This window comes from Siphateles boraxobius, unplaced genomic scaffold, assembly GCF_051911475.1.
Source record: "Siphateles boraxobius isolate OS27281-9 unplaced genomic scaffold, OSU_SipBor_1 19, whole genome shotgun sequence".
In the NCBI taxonomy this organism is placed as follows: domain Eukaryota; kingdom Metazoa; phylum Chordata; class Actinopteri; order Cypriniformes; family Leuciscidae; genus Siphateles; species Siphateles boraxobius.
This window is the reverse complement of record NW_027508799.1, coordinates 28,549,491-28,565,000: the sequence shown is the minus strand read 5'-3', so window position 1 is coordinate 28,565,000 and position 15,510 is coordinate 28,549,491. Positions and strand designations below refer to the sequence as shown.

Here is a 15,510-nt window from a genome sequence, read left to right as displayed (position 1 = left end):
GCATCTGCCCATATAGAACAATGTAGTTTAATGTGGGTTCATATTTACCCATGTGCGTGTGTTATATTCACAGCTCGACGTAATCATTGCAGACCTGGACGGAGGCACGGTGACCATTCCGGAGTGTGTCCACATATCCCTGCTGCCTGAGCCACTTCTTCATCACACACAGACGGCTATCTCCATGGTAATAAACACATTTTACCCGTTAGGTGGATGTATGGCAGTCTCTGCGTTGATACTAATTACTGGCAGAGATCACAATGTCATAGATTATCTTTAGAAACTCTAAGTCAATGTTACTAACACACCACAGTACAGGTCGAGGAAGTTTTGCAGGTTTAATGGACTGGGGCTATAAAAACACATGAAATAAATATTTATCTTCATGATGAGGTAATTAAATGGTTCTCGGCACACATTACTCAACCACGTGTACTTCCTTGTTTAAGTTACGCTCACTGTATTTTATAAGAAGATGATTGGGCTCATCTTTATTTTTACAGGCAGCTTTATAGTGGTTTAAAGTAGTTGCAGTTATAGGGCAATAATCTATATTATTGTAGTTGATGGGAAAAAAGATGGCAAATACTTGTGGAGGGTCCATAAAACATTTTATTACTTATTATTTAACTACTTATTTACTTATTTATTATCTCTTTCAAAAGTAATGACATTTAAAGGTATTTTTACCCTTTTAGATCGCCGTTTACACGTAAAAAAACAAAAAAACCAAGTGTTAAATTCTATAATTTATATATGTATTTTTTAAAATGTTCTGATTCTGAACAAAAAACAGTACAAAGAAGAATAAAAACACTCCTATACCATATGTTATCGGCTATTAGCTGCATTTTAATTTTTGTAATGTACCGATTATTCTAAATTAAAAACTTCTAATATCGACTAATAACTGATGTTACAGATGGATTATGCTGATAGCTAGTATGGTACTAAAGTATTGTGTATTCATAATTTGTAGCATTATTTTCATTAATATTGAATATATCAGCTGATATATAATTTAGTTTTGTACTCTTCAGTTTTCCCTTCAAAACACTTTTTATACAGGCTCTGACAGAGGACAAATAAAGAAACGCAAGCAGAAGTATTACATTTAATCTCTGGTTTATTGTTAACTATTAGGAAACGTCATTTTAACTTTGCAGTATGCTGTATGAGTCAGTTTCACACCTGGAATTTTTTTCTGAAAGGAAGTTATTTTTCTTTTCAGGAAAGAGACAATAAATAGGGTTTTCCGTTCTGTTCTCATGCCTAAAAGTGTTCTGTTGTCTGTCTCTGTTGTTTTAGATTGCATCAAAATTGTCACAGAAAGGTCCTTGTGTGTGGCATTTACATTTTGCCGCCCTGGAAACAAGCCCAGGGTCCCTCGATATATGTGTGTGTTTGTGTGTTTTTCCTCAGTCTCGCAGACACTCTGCTGTCTCTCTGAAAAGTGCGTCTGTGGCGCCAAGGCAGACAGACTATCCCAGCAGAGGTGGCAGAGGTTGCGTATGTGTGTTTAAGCGAGCAGAGCTCACATAACCGCTTCCCCTCAGGGAAATAGATGATAATCATGGCTGAGAAAATCGCCATGCCTCAGTTATAAACCTGTTTAATTGCCTGGAAAACGTGGGGTTTCTTCGTTTTCTTTTCCTGATCCTCAATGTTCTTTATCCAAAGTCTAAAGATGCTTCTGATAGTTGTGTAGGCAACTACCGTCTTTGGTTTATGTCCTATGCCTAATCCTGTACCTTATCAATTAGCTAAGTGAGTTTTGTTATTAGCTCCAGCTCTGGACGTCAGCTTTCTGTAATTACAGGAGCGCTTGTGTGCACAGATGTGACAGATATGGATACTTTCATCGGGAATTGTATATCGAATCACAGTTATGAAGACATTTGCACCTAATTTTTTGGTCGTTACTGAAAGCAAAATACTGCACAAAGTGATTAAATTGAACTATATGGAATATGATTTTGGGCCAGTTAGATTTCACTGTGGGCTACGTAGCATGTAACACGCCAAACAACTGACGAAATGACATTGCTGTTGTGGCTGGACAAAAACTCAAGGAAAATCTGATTTGTTGCTTTGTCATGTCACGGACACAATGAACATTGTGTTTTAAACTGTTGCAGCTGACATTAAACTGATTTATGATGTGAAGCTTAAAATGGTAGCATTGTTAAGTAGGGGTGTAAAAATGTGTGGTGCACCAATGAAAATTCAATGCATTCATTACAGAATTAAGTAATCAACTATAATAATAATTTTATACTGTAATAAATTACGTTCATGTAGGATCCAAATTATGAAAAGCCAGCACATCCAGACAGTGTTGTGAAAAAAAAAGTAAAACTGTTAAATTGTTTTTGTTCATTAAAATATAGCGGCAAAAATAAAATATACATATTAGATGACAAACTTCAACTTTCAGTTAGTTGCTGAAGAGTTTAAGTTTAACTACTAAAATAGCTAAAAAACTTAGACTGAAATAAAAATAAATTAAAGCTTAAAAAAAATTAATAATGACAAAAGCTCATAGTAAAATGAAAACTGAAAATATATACTTTAATGAAACATTAGCCAATGTGCCTTAAGCATATTTTTGTAAATAATAATGAATTGCAACCAAATATTTTGTGAATTATTCAAATTCTGACCAAACATAATGTGTTGAATCATTTAGCAAAGAATCGATCCGTCATTGTTTTGTAGAGTATTTTCCTTGAAAAGAAAATTTGACATCACTTTTGCTTCTTGTCACTGTGACTAGGTATATATAGCAGGCAATTAAGTAGAGGATTATACTGTAATCTTAATTTTTTTAAGATATAAGTAATCTTATTTTTTTAAGTAATCTTAACATTGTATGTTTTGTGTAAAAAAGGTTCTTGATCCAGAGCTGGAAGTGTCTGATCATGCGTTTCCTCCACCTTCCATTCAACCATCCACACCTAAGATTCAGGTACTTTTTTTTTGAATTTTTTTTAAAATCCATAAATGTTTTTCCTCCGTCCTTGTGTAATCGTCAGCATCTGACGTCAAGTCTAGAAATGCGATTGTTTCTTTATTTATGTTTTTTATTGATGTTTTATGGTGGTCGTGATATTGCAGGAAGTGATTGTTTTATGAGAGTGTCATTGTTTGGTGTGTGTTGTAGGATAAAGAGATCCGCGCTGTCTTCCTGTGGCTGTTCGCACAGCTCTTTCAGGGCTATCGATGGTGTTTACATATAATTCGCATCCACCCTGAACCCGTCATACGCTTCCATAAGGTACTGGAGACCCCCGAATTCAATTTCACACAGAAAAAATGGTAACACAGAAGCATGAACAGACCAAAAAGCATGCTGTTTTTTCTCCAGGCTGCATTTTTGGGGCAGAGAGCACTAACTGAGGATGACTTCCTGATGAAGGTGCTGGACGGCATGGCCTTTGCCGGGTTCGTGTCTGAGCGGGGTCCTCCGTACCGAGCCACGGACCTGTTTGATGATGTAAGTCATGGGTGTACTGACATCCAATAGGAAATTGAGAAGGATGCCTTCTCTTTGTGTTTTACAAGCTGTCTGATCTTTCTCCCTCATTTCCTTTCACTGTAGCTAATAGCCAATGAGGTGGAGCGCATTCGACAGGAGACAGGAAATCCTCATAAAGTGATGAAGCATGTTAAGGAGCTGGCGGAGCATCTTTTCAAAAATGTACGTTTTTCATGTGTCGTATCTGCCGTGCACCATGTCTAATTTGTCGCAACATTAAAAATAAAACATTTCCAGGTCAAAATTAAAACTAAAACAGATTTTTCTTCTTTTACTATTGTTTTACACACAACCTTTTTTTTTTTTTTTTTACAGCAATAAAGAATATTTGCATTTAGGAATGCCCAATATATCAGTACAATATAAGTTATCAGCCAATATTTAAAAAATGATTCGTTTTTTCTCTCACTTAAAAGAATAGTTCACCCAAAAAATTTTGTTGTTGTTCTAATGCCATTATGTTCTTTCTTACTTTTATGGATTATACCTTTTAATGTTTATCGAATTAATTAATTATTTTAATTCACTAATAATTGAATCAGTGTTTTAAATTTAGCATAGCATTTTAATATTGACATTACTTTTTAAAAATATAAATTCATGTTACATTTTTTAAGTTATATTATAAGACATGAGAATTGTCATAGTATCGGCCCATAGTTATTTGTCAAAATTTTGTTAAAAACTCTCTAAACACAAGTTTGTCTGTTTTTCTGTCAGGAAAACCCATACCCAGCGGTGACCATGCACCGAGTTCAGAGGACAGCTGAAAACGTTCTGCACCGGCCACCACAGTCTGTTTTCCCTCACCTGGACGAGGTCTCCGTGCAGCTCTTTATAGACCACGCTACAGCAAAACTCAAATCCGCCCCTCCCGTGGTCAAGGCCGAACTGAAGGGCATGGTTCCATCTGGACCTCCACTGGGTGAGATTGCAAATCCAGTGCTCAGTTTTAATCTTAAAATCAACTAAAACGTATCACTTTAATGGATATGTACACAACTTTGTGCTAATCTTAATAAAGCCTTAATTGGTTATAAAATGTTTTTATTTCTCGGGCTTCTAGCTGACATAGTGGACAGGAACGGGAATGTAATGGCAAACAGCGCCCGGAGGTTAGAGGTGGTCAGGAACTGCATCACATATATTTTTGACAACAAGATGCTGGAAGCCAAGAAGGTAAGAACCTCTTATAAATATTGGTCTGGCTTTTCTGTTTAGGTGCCCCTATAATGCTTTTTTTAAAGGGATACTCCACCAGTTTTTCTTATTAAACTATGTTATTCCCTTAACTAAGACGAGTTGATACATACCTCTCTCGTCTCAGTGCGTGCACTATATCGCTCTGTATTGCCGCAAAACTATGTTAGCACTTAGCTTAGCCCATGCATTAAATATGGGCCAAGCAGAGAAGCGACCAAACACTTCCACGTTTTCCCTATGTAAACACAGTTACTCGAGTAGTGTAACTTGACCTGGGCTGGTGACACAAAATAAACCGTTGCGCTTTTCTAAGCGTTTAAAATTGATGACTATATTGTATGGTGGAATACCATAACAAGTGCTTTTGAGCACTTCGACTTGGCGCAATAATATCTTCACTCATGAAAAGTCCTCTTACCGGCTCCCGCTTCCTCTCGTTGTATTGACGGAAATGTCAGAGGGAGAGGAAGCGGGAGCCGGTAAGAGGACTTTTCATGAGTGAAGATATTATTGCGCCAAGTCGAAGTGCTCAAAAGCACTTGTTATGGTATTCCACCATACAATATAGTCATCAATTTTAAACGCTTAGAAAAGCGCAACGGTTTATTTTGTGTCACCAGCCCAGGTCAAGTTACACTACTCGAGTAACTGTGTTTACATAGGGAAAACGTGGAAGTGTTTGGTCGCTTCTCTGCTTGGCCCATATTTAATGCATGGGCTAAGCTAAGTGCTAACATAGTTTTGCGGCAATACAGAGCGATATAGTGCAAGCACTGAGACGAGAGAGGTATGTATCAACTCGTCTTAGTTAAGGGAATAACATAGTTTAATAAGAAAAACTGGTGGAGTATCCCTTTAAAGGTTCTACACTAGGTTTAAATACATCCAAGGTCAAAAAACACATTTAATTTGCTCATAATATAAATGGAAGCTTCTCTCTTTTCTCACTGTGTCTAAATCGGTTCAATCAAGGATCCGGTCTCTCTAAACACCTCCTTTTACTCAGCTCTGATTGGTCAGATGGCCCAGTCTTTTGTGGGAAACGTCCATTACCATATCTGAATTTCAGCTCCAGAGGCTTCCTCAGCACTTGCGTACACAGTGATACGAACAGTAATGATGGCGTCGGTTTCACTGTATTAGTTCCAGCTCGGGTCCTCATCCGTTGGAAGCGCAGGCAAAGTGGATTTGCTTTCTCAGCACAGAAAACAGTGTCTTCTCGACATTTTGACAACAAAATCCAAACACTTCCAGTCTCTGCTACAAGTACAGTGTTTGAAGGCGGCGGGTCAATCTAGATGTTGTTTGCGGGCGGCCAATGAAGACCATAGGCTGGCATTATGCAAATTAGTTACAAAGCTATGTATGTTCATGTTGGAAGTAAGACTGCAATTACCAACGACCCGTTTCAGGCAGTTCAGAACAGGGTGTCCGGGGGTCCTTAAAAAGTCTTAAAAAGTCTTAAATTACATTTGAAAAATTTAAGGCCATAAAAAGTCTTAAAAAGTCTTATTTTTACTTATGAAAGGTCTTAAATTTTAGATTTCAATTTGACTTAGACATATCTAAATGTTTTCCAAATTAAAACTATCTTAATTAGCGTTATTTATTATTCGTTCTTTGTGGATTTGCTCGTTCACGTGACATTTCGCGTCACATTCGCGCCAGCATTACGTCTGTCTCCTGCACTCGAAACAGCAGGAGAGGAGAAGAAAGCTGGGTAATTTCAGTTCAATTGTAAGTTCATTCTTTATGTGCGTAGTGGTGTGCGATGTGTATTGTCTATTATGATATTGTAATCATTGTTTTACATTAACTATGATGTACGAGGGCGCACTGCGAGCTGACGACGCATTTGTCTCTCATGCTTCCTTTCACTGCGTGGTGTGTCAGTGCAGTTACTGGTATGTTCCCTTATAGACGTATAAAGTTTTTGTATTTTATATATCATATGTTGTTATCATACAATATTAAATCAGCAAGAGGGCTGTTTTCCCATGCACAATAGCAAATATGATATTTATTTTATATAACAATTAAATGAACATTGTGAGTTACATTTTATAAACAATATTGTCAATATTGTTTGTTTTCCCTTTTTTTCGCTGACAAGAATTTCAAAATGAAACCGTTGCAGAGTCTCAATCAATGCAAAAGACAGCGATGATTTCTTGACTGAAATCTGCGTTTTGAACGAATCATTTTAACGATTCAATGAACAATCACTTGCACTTCCTGAATGAATCAGCCGTTTGAACAAATCGGTTGAATGAGTGACTCCCTGAGACAGTGACTTGCCGCCGCCTACTGGCGGTTTTAGTTTCACATTTAAAGTACCCTGTAATTAAAATGTTACAATTAGAAATCAGTTCCTATTTAAATATTGAATTATAAAAAAAAATGTCTCATAGCTTTATTTATGCAATTGTAAATGGAGTGTAAATATATTAATGGCAGTTCTGATGCTTCTGTGTCTCCTCTGCACTGCAAAGAAGGATTTTGATTTAATGATTTAATTTAACTGGTTTTAGGGGTAGCCTATTGTGTTGTTATTGTAATATAATTTAATTTGAATGTTAGAATTTGGCATAAAAGGTGATGCATATGTCGAAGTTAAAAAAAAGTCCATATATGGGTGAAAATGCCCCTGGAACTCAATTTAAGGTTGCAAATATTGCCCTTTAATAAAAAATTTTAATTTCTATCACTGCTGTGAACTGACGACTGCATAGAATGTGAAAAATATGAATATCTTCGTGAGTCAGCTGTCAACAACAGGCCTAAACCAGCCATGGTACCAGTACACAAATACAATCAGTAAAATATCATCTAATTATCATCAACAAAACTTTGAAAATATTGAGACATTTTTTTGTCAATATTGCGCACCCCTAATGTAAGGTATTAATTTTGATTTCTTCAGGTCTTAAAAAGGTCTTAAAAAGCTTTAAATTTGACTTTAGAAAGTGTGCAGATACCCTGTCAGAATCAATTCTTTTGGGAGACAATAAAACCATTGTGCACTTTGATCAGTAGAACTTTGCAGACCTTTTACATTCATAAACAGCTATTACACTTGATATGAAAGGTAATATCCGAAAATTCATAATGGGGCACTTTAAACATAAGCCAGATTTATGGTGTTTGTTTCAGCTGAAGCTTTTATGATCTCAATTTAGTACATTTTTGTGTGTGTTAACGTGCTTGTGTGTGTCTGTGTGTGTGTGTGTGTGTGTGTGTGTGTGTGTGTGTGTGTGTGTGCAGTTAATGCCTGCGGTGTTGAGGGCGCTGAAAGGTCGGGCGGCGCGTGTTTGTCTGACCCAGGAGCTCAACCTTCACGTGCTGCAGAACAGGGCCGTTCTGGACGACCAGCAGTTCGACTACATCATCCGTATGATGAACTGCACCCTCCAGGTAAATCACAGGAATATGCTTTAACAGCAGACTTTCAATAAATCAAATACAGAGTGTTTATGGGTATTTCTCGGATTGTTTTGCTGCAATAAGGAAGTGGAATATATGATGTTTTGGTTTAGTTAATGATTTTTGTTGATCATCTGTCATCATTATTGACCTCCATAAATTGTGTTATACACATGTTTTGATGTCGGCAGATAAATGCTTCAATTTTTATCTTCAGGATTGCTCACATATGGATGAACATGGGATTGCTGCTGCCCTCTTGCCATTGGTCACTGCCTTCTGTCGGGTGAGTGAATGGAGGACTTTTAAGTACAATAAATATATATGGTTGGCATAAAACATTTTGTAGATGCCTAACGGCCGTTTCACACCGCAAGCGTCAGCGGTGCGTGAGCAGCGCATATTTTTTTCGGCATGCATGTTAATCATTGAGTGGATTCACACTGCGAGCAGGAGTAGTGCGTGAGCAGCAGTGAAGCGGGGGTTTCGGCTCCGAGTCTATTTTTGCTGCGCTGCTCACACTCAATTAAAGTGAAAGCACACTTTTGATGGACAAAATAAATGTGATTTCACACAGAAAGTGCCCAAAATGCACAGAATAAGCATGTCTAGTGAGTTTAAGAACTGGAGTAAAAAGAAAAGAAAATTAAGACTCAAAAATATTTATAAAAGATTTAAGCTACACATTTAAACTTGTTTTTAATTATTCAGTTTGGGTGAAAGTATGGTTTATTATTAAAAAAAAAAACTAAAGTAAACCAGCCAGAAAATATTATATATAAACTTTCTTTTAGTTTATGAAATACACAGACAGCTACATAGGCTAGTACAACCTAGATCAAACCCGAGTGTGCGGTTTTGTGTGTGTGTGTGTGTGTGTGTGTGTGTGTGTGTGTGTGTGTGTGTGTGTGTGTGTGTGTGTGTGTGTGTGTGTGTGTGTGTGTGTGTGTGTGTGTGTGTGTGTGTGTGTGTGTGTGTGTGTGTGTGTGTGTTTTATCCGCGGAGTTTGAATTCTTGTAAACGTGTCGAAAATATGCTCTGACTGAAACGACAAGATTGAAGCTGTTTTCTTGGTTGTTTTATTGTTTACCATTTATTGTTTACCAACTTCTAAAATCAAATGTATAGTTGTCTTTGTAAATAATTGTTGGCTTATATGTAGCTTTGGAGCCGCTGCTGTGACACTGTACAAACGCTTCTAGTGTGAATACTCTCGCGCGTCTGCAGCTGCAGTGACGATGTAGTTACGCTGACGCACTGCTCAAGCGCTGCTCACGCTTGCGGTGTGAAACAGCTATTAGAATCTCAGGAGTTGCAAGATAACAATTGCATTTCTGGGATGAATGACTAATCAATAAAAGACAAGAAGAACAAATAGATGGAGGATAAAATTGTTACATTGCTATTAAACATGTTAGCTAAGTACTCTGTAGACAAAGTAGCTTGGATTTCAGATGAATACAGTTTATAACATTAGTTTACAACATGCAGTATTTGTGTTGTTGCTTAGGTTTAAGCTAATCGGAGATTAAATATGATAAAATATTTTAAAGTTAAATTAATATTTCACATGCAATTAGTTATTTTGGTAAATAGGCATATAATAAGTGGGATAATGTGCAGTGAATTTATTTTGTGATAGTGACAAGCCAACTGGACATATTTGGTTCAATATTTGTGAAAGTTCAAAAGTGTTTGAGTGTCTGTTATGTAAAGGTACTGGATAAAAGGTGGTTTTCCTCTGACTTCAGCATGTGCGTTTACTGGTTTTTTTTGTGTTATACAGAAATTGGGGGGAGGCATCACTCAGTTCGCCTACAGTTGCGTTCAGGAGCACATGGTGTGGACGAATATGCAGTTCTGGGAGGCCATGTTTTACAGTGATGTTCAGAAACACATCCGGACCCTGTACCTGGAGAACGGCGAGGAGGGAGACGCATCCACCCCTGTAATATTTTATTTTATTTTATTTGATAGAATTTTAATAATATTTTTTATTTATGAAAGTTATTTAAAAGTTTTAAAATTAAAGGCATTTAAAGTTTGCCTTTAATTTTAAGAAAACTTTACTTTTAAAAAATTTGGAGTCAGTCATTTTTTTGGGGGCAAGGGGGGGTTATTACTTTTATTCAGCAATGACGCATTGAATTGATCAAAAGTGACAGTAAAGTCATTTATAATGTTACAAAATATTTCTATTTTATATATATATATGGGTTTGAACTTTCGATTCATTAAAAATTTCTCCAAAAAATGTATCAGTGTTATAAGATAATTCTTATTATACTGTAATTAAAAAAATTTCCTGAGCATCATCATATAATGATTTCTGAAGGATCTTGTGACACTGAATAGAGTAATGATGCTGAAATTTCAGCTTTGTCATCACAGAAATAAATAACATTTTTATAGTATATTAAAATGGAAAACAGTTAAAATAATTGTTGTAATATTACACAATATAACTTTTTACTGTACTTTTGATCAAAAAATGCAAACAAAATATCTTACCAACCCCAAACATTTGAATGGTAATGCATGTTATTTGTTTTATGTTTTAAAATGGATGTTTATAAGGCATATTCTCTTTTACTGCTGTCCTTTGCATTTGACCCTTGACCTCTGCATCTTTCAGGAGGTGGAGGGCATGGGGGGCCAGAAGCAGCTCAGCGCCCTGGACTTGGCATCAGAGCAGAGCCGTCTATGGCCCACATTGAGTAAAGAACAGCAGCAGGAGCGCGTTCAGAAGGAGGAGAGCACAGTGTTCAGTCAGGCCATTCACTATGCCAACCGCATGAGCTATCTTCTGCTGCCGCTCGACACCAGTAAAAACCGCCTGCTCCGCAACACTGGCCTGGGAGATGTGGAGAGCGTCAGCAACAGCTACATCACTAACAGGTGTGTGCTGCTATGCTTGGCCACAACAAGAAGGCTTGAAAAAAACATAACATAGTAAAAAGTAAAATAAAATAAAGAAAAATAAAATAAAAACTTGTAGACCACTAACTGCTACATCACAATAGTGCTTGAAAAGTCCTTGAAAGTCCTGGAATTTAATTTTACAGTACCTGTACGAACCCCCACCCAAAAAAAAGAAAAAAAACGCACACAAAATAAACAAATTATTACACACACACAAATTACACGCACACAAAAAAACAAAAACAAATGATTTAACAAAAGTAAAGTAAAATAAAAAATAAATTAAAACATTCCAGACCACTAACAGCTACATCACAATAGTGCTTAAAGTCCTTGAAAGTCCTGGAATATAATTGTACAGTATCTGTATGAACCTTCAATAAAATAAAGAATTACAATAATAATAATAATACAAAATAAAAATAAAATTATTTTTTTAAATAAAATAAATCAATGAAAATATGTAACAAAAAAAGTATAATAAATAGTAAAGAAAAAAAGATAAGTTGTAGAGAACTAACAGCTACATCACTGACAGGTGTTTGCTAGTGTGTCTGGGGATTTAAAAATAAAGTAAAATAATAAAATAACAAAATAAAAAAGTGAAATTTTAAGTAAAATATATAACTAATTTTGTTTTTCATTCGTTCAGTATTGCGGGCAGCATGGCAGAAAGCTACGACACAGAGAGCGGCTTTGAGGATGCCGAAAGCTCGGATGTTGCAAACTCGGTTGTTCGGTTCATCAACCGCTTTGTTGACAAAGTGTGCAACGAGAGCGGCGTCACCAACGACCACCTGAAGGCCCTTCATACAATGATACCAGGTAAAACGACTTTCTCAGACAATGCAGCCATCCGAACTGGTCTAAACAGTGCTACATTTTTTTTCTTATTTTTTTGTTTTGTTTTATAAAACGCTCGTATACTATTGTGTTTCTCTTTTAGACATCGTTCAGATGCACATCGAGACATTGGAAGCTGTTCACAGGGAGAGCAAACGACTGCCGCCTATCCAAAAGGTAACCAACTCAATTTTTTATGTTCCGCTGGGCAGGAAATGCAGTGTAGAAAACCAGGCAGATCCACCCACATACCACTTCAACCCCTCCACCCTTGAGTCAGAGTGCCACGCCAGGTACGTTTGCGTGACGGCACTGCCTCACTGACCGTGGCCTGAATGATGCATGCTGGTCTTATTGGCCTGCTGTACTGAGCACACTTTGGACTGATGTTCTGCCATGCTTTCCTTTAACACATAGGTTTGATTTTATCGTAGATCCTGGTGCAGCCTTACCAGAACGTCCTAGCAGAATGCTCTAACAAAACCTTCATGGTTTATTTCATTTGACATTTCCTATGTATTGTATTGCACAATCCGCTCTAATCTCAAAGCAGTCTTAAAGGGATAGTTCGCCCTAAAATGAAAATGATCTTCATTTATTCACGCTCATTTTGTTCCAAACCGGTTTGACTTTATTTTATTTTATTATTCACCTTCATTGTATGTTAAATTATTAAATTAAAATAATCTTCATTTACTCACCCTCATGTCGTTCGAAAGTCTGGTTAACTTTTTTATTTTATTTTATTATATTGTTTAATTATTTATTTATTTATTCATTCATTCATTCATTTTATTTTATTATTTACCATCATTGTATGTTAAATTATCTTAATTTACTTATTTATTATTCACTGTATGGAAAAGAACACCGAAGAAAGAAAGTCATATGGGTGTGGAATAGAATCAAATTAATCCTCCTGAACTATTCTTTTAAATGCCCATCTTTTATCGCAATGGCAGAACAGCGCAGTGAAGTGTGATAAAGACTTCGCAGTGTTTTTATTTTATTTTTTTACTTGACTATTTTCACTCCACTGAGTTCTTAAGAAAAGTACTCTGTGCTGGAGAAGCCAGTCATAAATCTTTCATCACTCATTGCCTAGCTACCAGTGCTGTCACGGGACACCAGCATTGAACACTTTCCCAAGAACTCAACTAAGAGAGTATGAAAGGACCCCATCTACTGTACACCTCTAGATAGATGGACTCAAGATCGCTTCCCGTTACGAGGACACATTCCTGTAAAAGACAGTAGATGATCATGAGATCTGTAAATCATTCAGAATCTCAGCATCGAATATGGTGAATCTTGCTGAAGGGCCTGGAGAGTATTCTGGGTCAAGGAGCGCACTGTTTTTTGGCCCATAATGCATTTGTTTATTTGGAAAAAAAGAAAAATGCTAACATCAGTTAAATAAACATAGGCTACTTTTCCCTGTTGAAAATGTAGCTTCTGGCATTTCTGGACTTATGAAATTATATTAGAAGAACTGTGGGAATGAAAACGTTGTTTTACAGAATGTTTTAGAATCTGAATTCTAAATTGACTTATCCAAGTATCCCATGCTTTATGCCAACGTGAAATCCAAATTGACCTCATTTACTTTGTAATGCACGTCAGTTCTCCTACTGTGCATGATTCATCTGTGCACATTAGGGATCATTCCGAATTCGGAAAGGCACAGAAAATGGAAAACTCTTTCTACGGAGCCCCTAAAGGGACATGGTTAGGCTTGGTGCGGTAGTCGGTTGCATTAGACGTGAATATATTGAGGAGAGATGACTTACAGGATAATGGTCAGAATGTCTTTTTGAATCTTACAAAAAAATATTACAATTAGCATTGCTTTGTTGTCGTTTTTGGTACTGCAGTCTTTCCAAAATATTCCAATTAAAAAATCAAATAATTTAAGAGTTAAGATTAAAAAAAGTAAATACTTTAATTAAAAAAAATTGATAATTTTACACATCGGTAATTTGATTTTAAAAATGGTAATTAGATCAAAAAAAATTGGTCAAGTTAAAACCGGTCATTTGATAAAAATCAAATAAAAAAAAATTGTAATTTAATTCCAGTTCTTAATATAATTTGCAGTTATAGAATTAGTGCTGTCAAATCGCATCATATATAAATGTGTGCGTGTGTGTATAGATACTGAAATACAACTGTACACACATATATTCTATTTTTACAAAGTTTTATGTTAGATGCAATTAATCGATTTGACAGCACTAAATGGAACATAATGATATATTTGGAAAAGAAGGGTTACCCTTGGGGAACTGTTGAGATGCTCTTATGGTGGTTCTTATTTTGGATATGTAACGCCCACATTATTCATGATCTAATCAGTTCCCATAGATAGAATCCGTCCTACTCGATTGAATATCCTGTTTTACTCGAAAATAAGTCACCTTATAAAAGCAGTCTCATGTTAAGCCAAAGCTTTCTCTTGAATTTGGACTGACATGTCCTCGTTAAGCTGAATGCGTTTTTACATGCTCAAGTCCATTAACCTTCAGAAATATCACACCAACTGAGAGGAAATGCACCTTTGCTGTGTGCTGTATGTTTTTGTGATTTGAATGATCTGTTTCCTCCAGTTCATGATATGGTAAAGCATTATGCATGCTTGATGTGAAGTATATATATAACTATACTATATATATATATATATATATATATATATATATATATATACTCGTCATTTTCCTTTTTTGCTTTCCTTAATTTCTTTTTATTTACGTCTCCTTTCTCTCGTTTTCCTCTTTATTTTCCTCTGTCTCCAGCCCAAGCTTTTGAGACCAACTCTCCTGCCCGGTGAGGAGTTTGTGATGGACGGCATGCGGGTGCACCTCATAGCAGACGGCCGAGAGGAAGCCACGGGCACGATGGGTGGTCCGCCTTTGCTGCCCGCCGAAGGAGCCATCTTTCTCACTACCTACCGGCTCATCTTCAAGGGCACACCCACCGACCCGCTCGGTACGCTCCTATTGGTCATGCTTCTCACTGGGATTGAGTTTGTTCTTGTTCAGAGCAGAAAGTCTCTGCAGTCATGCTGTTGGTCATGAATTATAGAAATTTCATCCTTGACTCAGCTAATTTTCTCAGTTTAAGAGATGTAGGGCACTTAACTTGACTCATTGAGCTCACGCTGTGAAGTTTGAAAATGGAAATGAATACAAAAAGCCTCTTTGGAGGTGCAATAATTGTTGCCGTACGTGTTTGTATTGTGCAGTTGGAGAGCAAGTGGTCACCCGCTCTTTCCCCGTGGCCTCCCTCACAAAAGAGAAGCGGATCTCTAATCTTAATCTTCCCATGGATCAGTTCATACAAGAGGGTCTCCAGCTGCGTTCCTGCACCTTTCAGGTATTGAGCATCACCTGCCTTTCATTTTGCTCCATTACTAAAAATATATGAAATTAAGTGCACAAAAACCCTTCATTTAATACAGATTAATATTATATTACATTCATTACATAGTTTAATTTCATTATTTCACTCATGCAAGTACAGCTCCTATCTCTTTGAAGGGGGAACATCAAATTCTTCAAAGCTGTTCACAAAGCTTGATT

The 15,510-nt window shown here is 36.6% G+C and overlaps 1 protein-coding gene across 8 annotated transcripts in view; it reads left to right on the top strand.

Moving 5' to 3' along the window:
* Positions 1-15,510, top strand: part of sbf1 (SET binding factor 1) — a 59,018-nt gene that overhangs the window by 29,478 nt on the left and 14,030 nt on the right. For all 8 annotated transcript variants that reach the window (XM_077234725.1, XM_077234724.1, XM_077234730.1 and 5 more), the window contains 15 exons: positions 74-187; positions 2,894-2,971; positions 3,167-3,280; positions 3,371-3,499; positions 3,605-3,703; positions 4,262-4,466; positions 4,608-4,720; positions 8,009-8,158; positions 8,385-8,453; positions 9,954-10,115; positions 10,803-11,065; positions 11,742-11,914; positions 12,036-12,109; positions 14,725-14,917; positions 15,174-15,304. In XM_077234725.1, the coding sequence (XP_077090840.1) occupies positions 74-187; positions 2,894-2,971; positions 3,167-3,280; positions 3,371-3,499; positions 3,605-3,703; positions 4,262-4,466; positions 4,608-4,720; positions 8,009-8,158; positions 8,385-8,453; positions 9,954-10,115; positions 10,803-11,065; positions 11,742-11,914; positions 12,036-12,109; positions 14,725-14,917; positions 15,174-15,304 (2,067 nt within the window). The remainder of the gene's footprint in view (positions 1-73; positions 188-2,893; positions 2,972-3,166; positions 3,281-3,370; positions 3,500-3,604; positions 3,704-4,261; positions 4,467-4,607; positions 4,721-8,008; positions 8,159-8,384; positions 8,454-9,953; positions 10,116-10,802; positions 11,066-11,741; positions 11,915-12,035; positions 12,110-14,724; positions 14,918-15,173; positions 15,305-15,510) is intronic.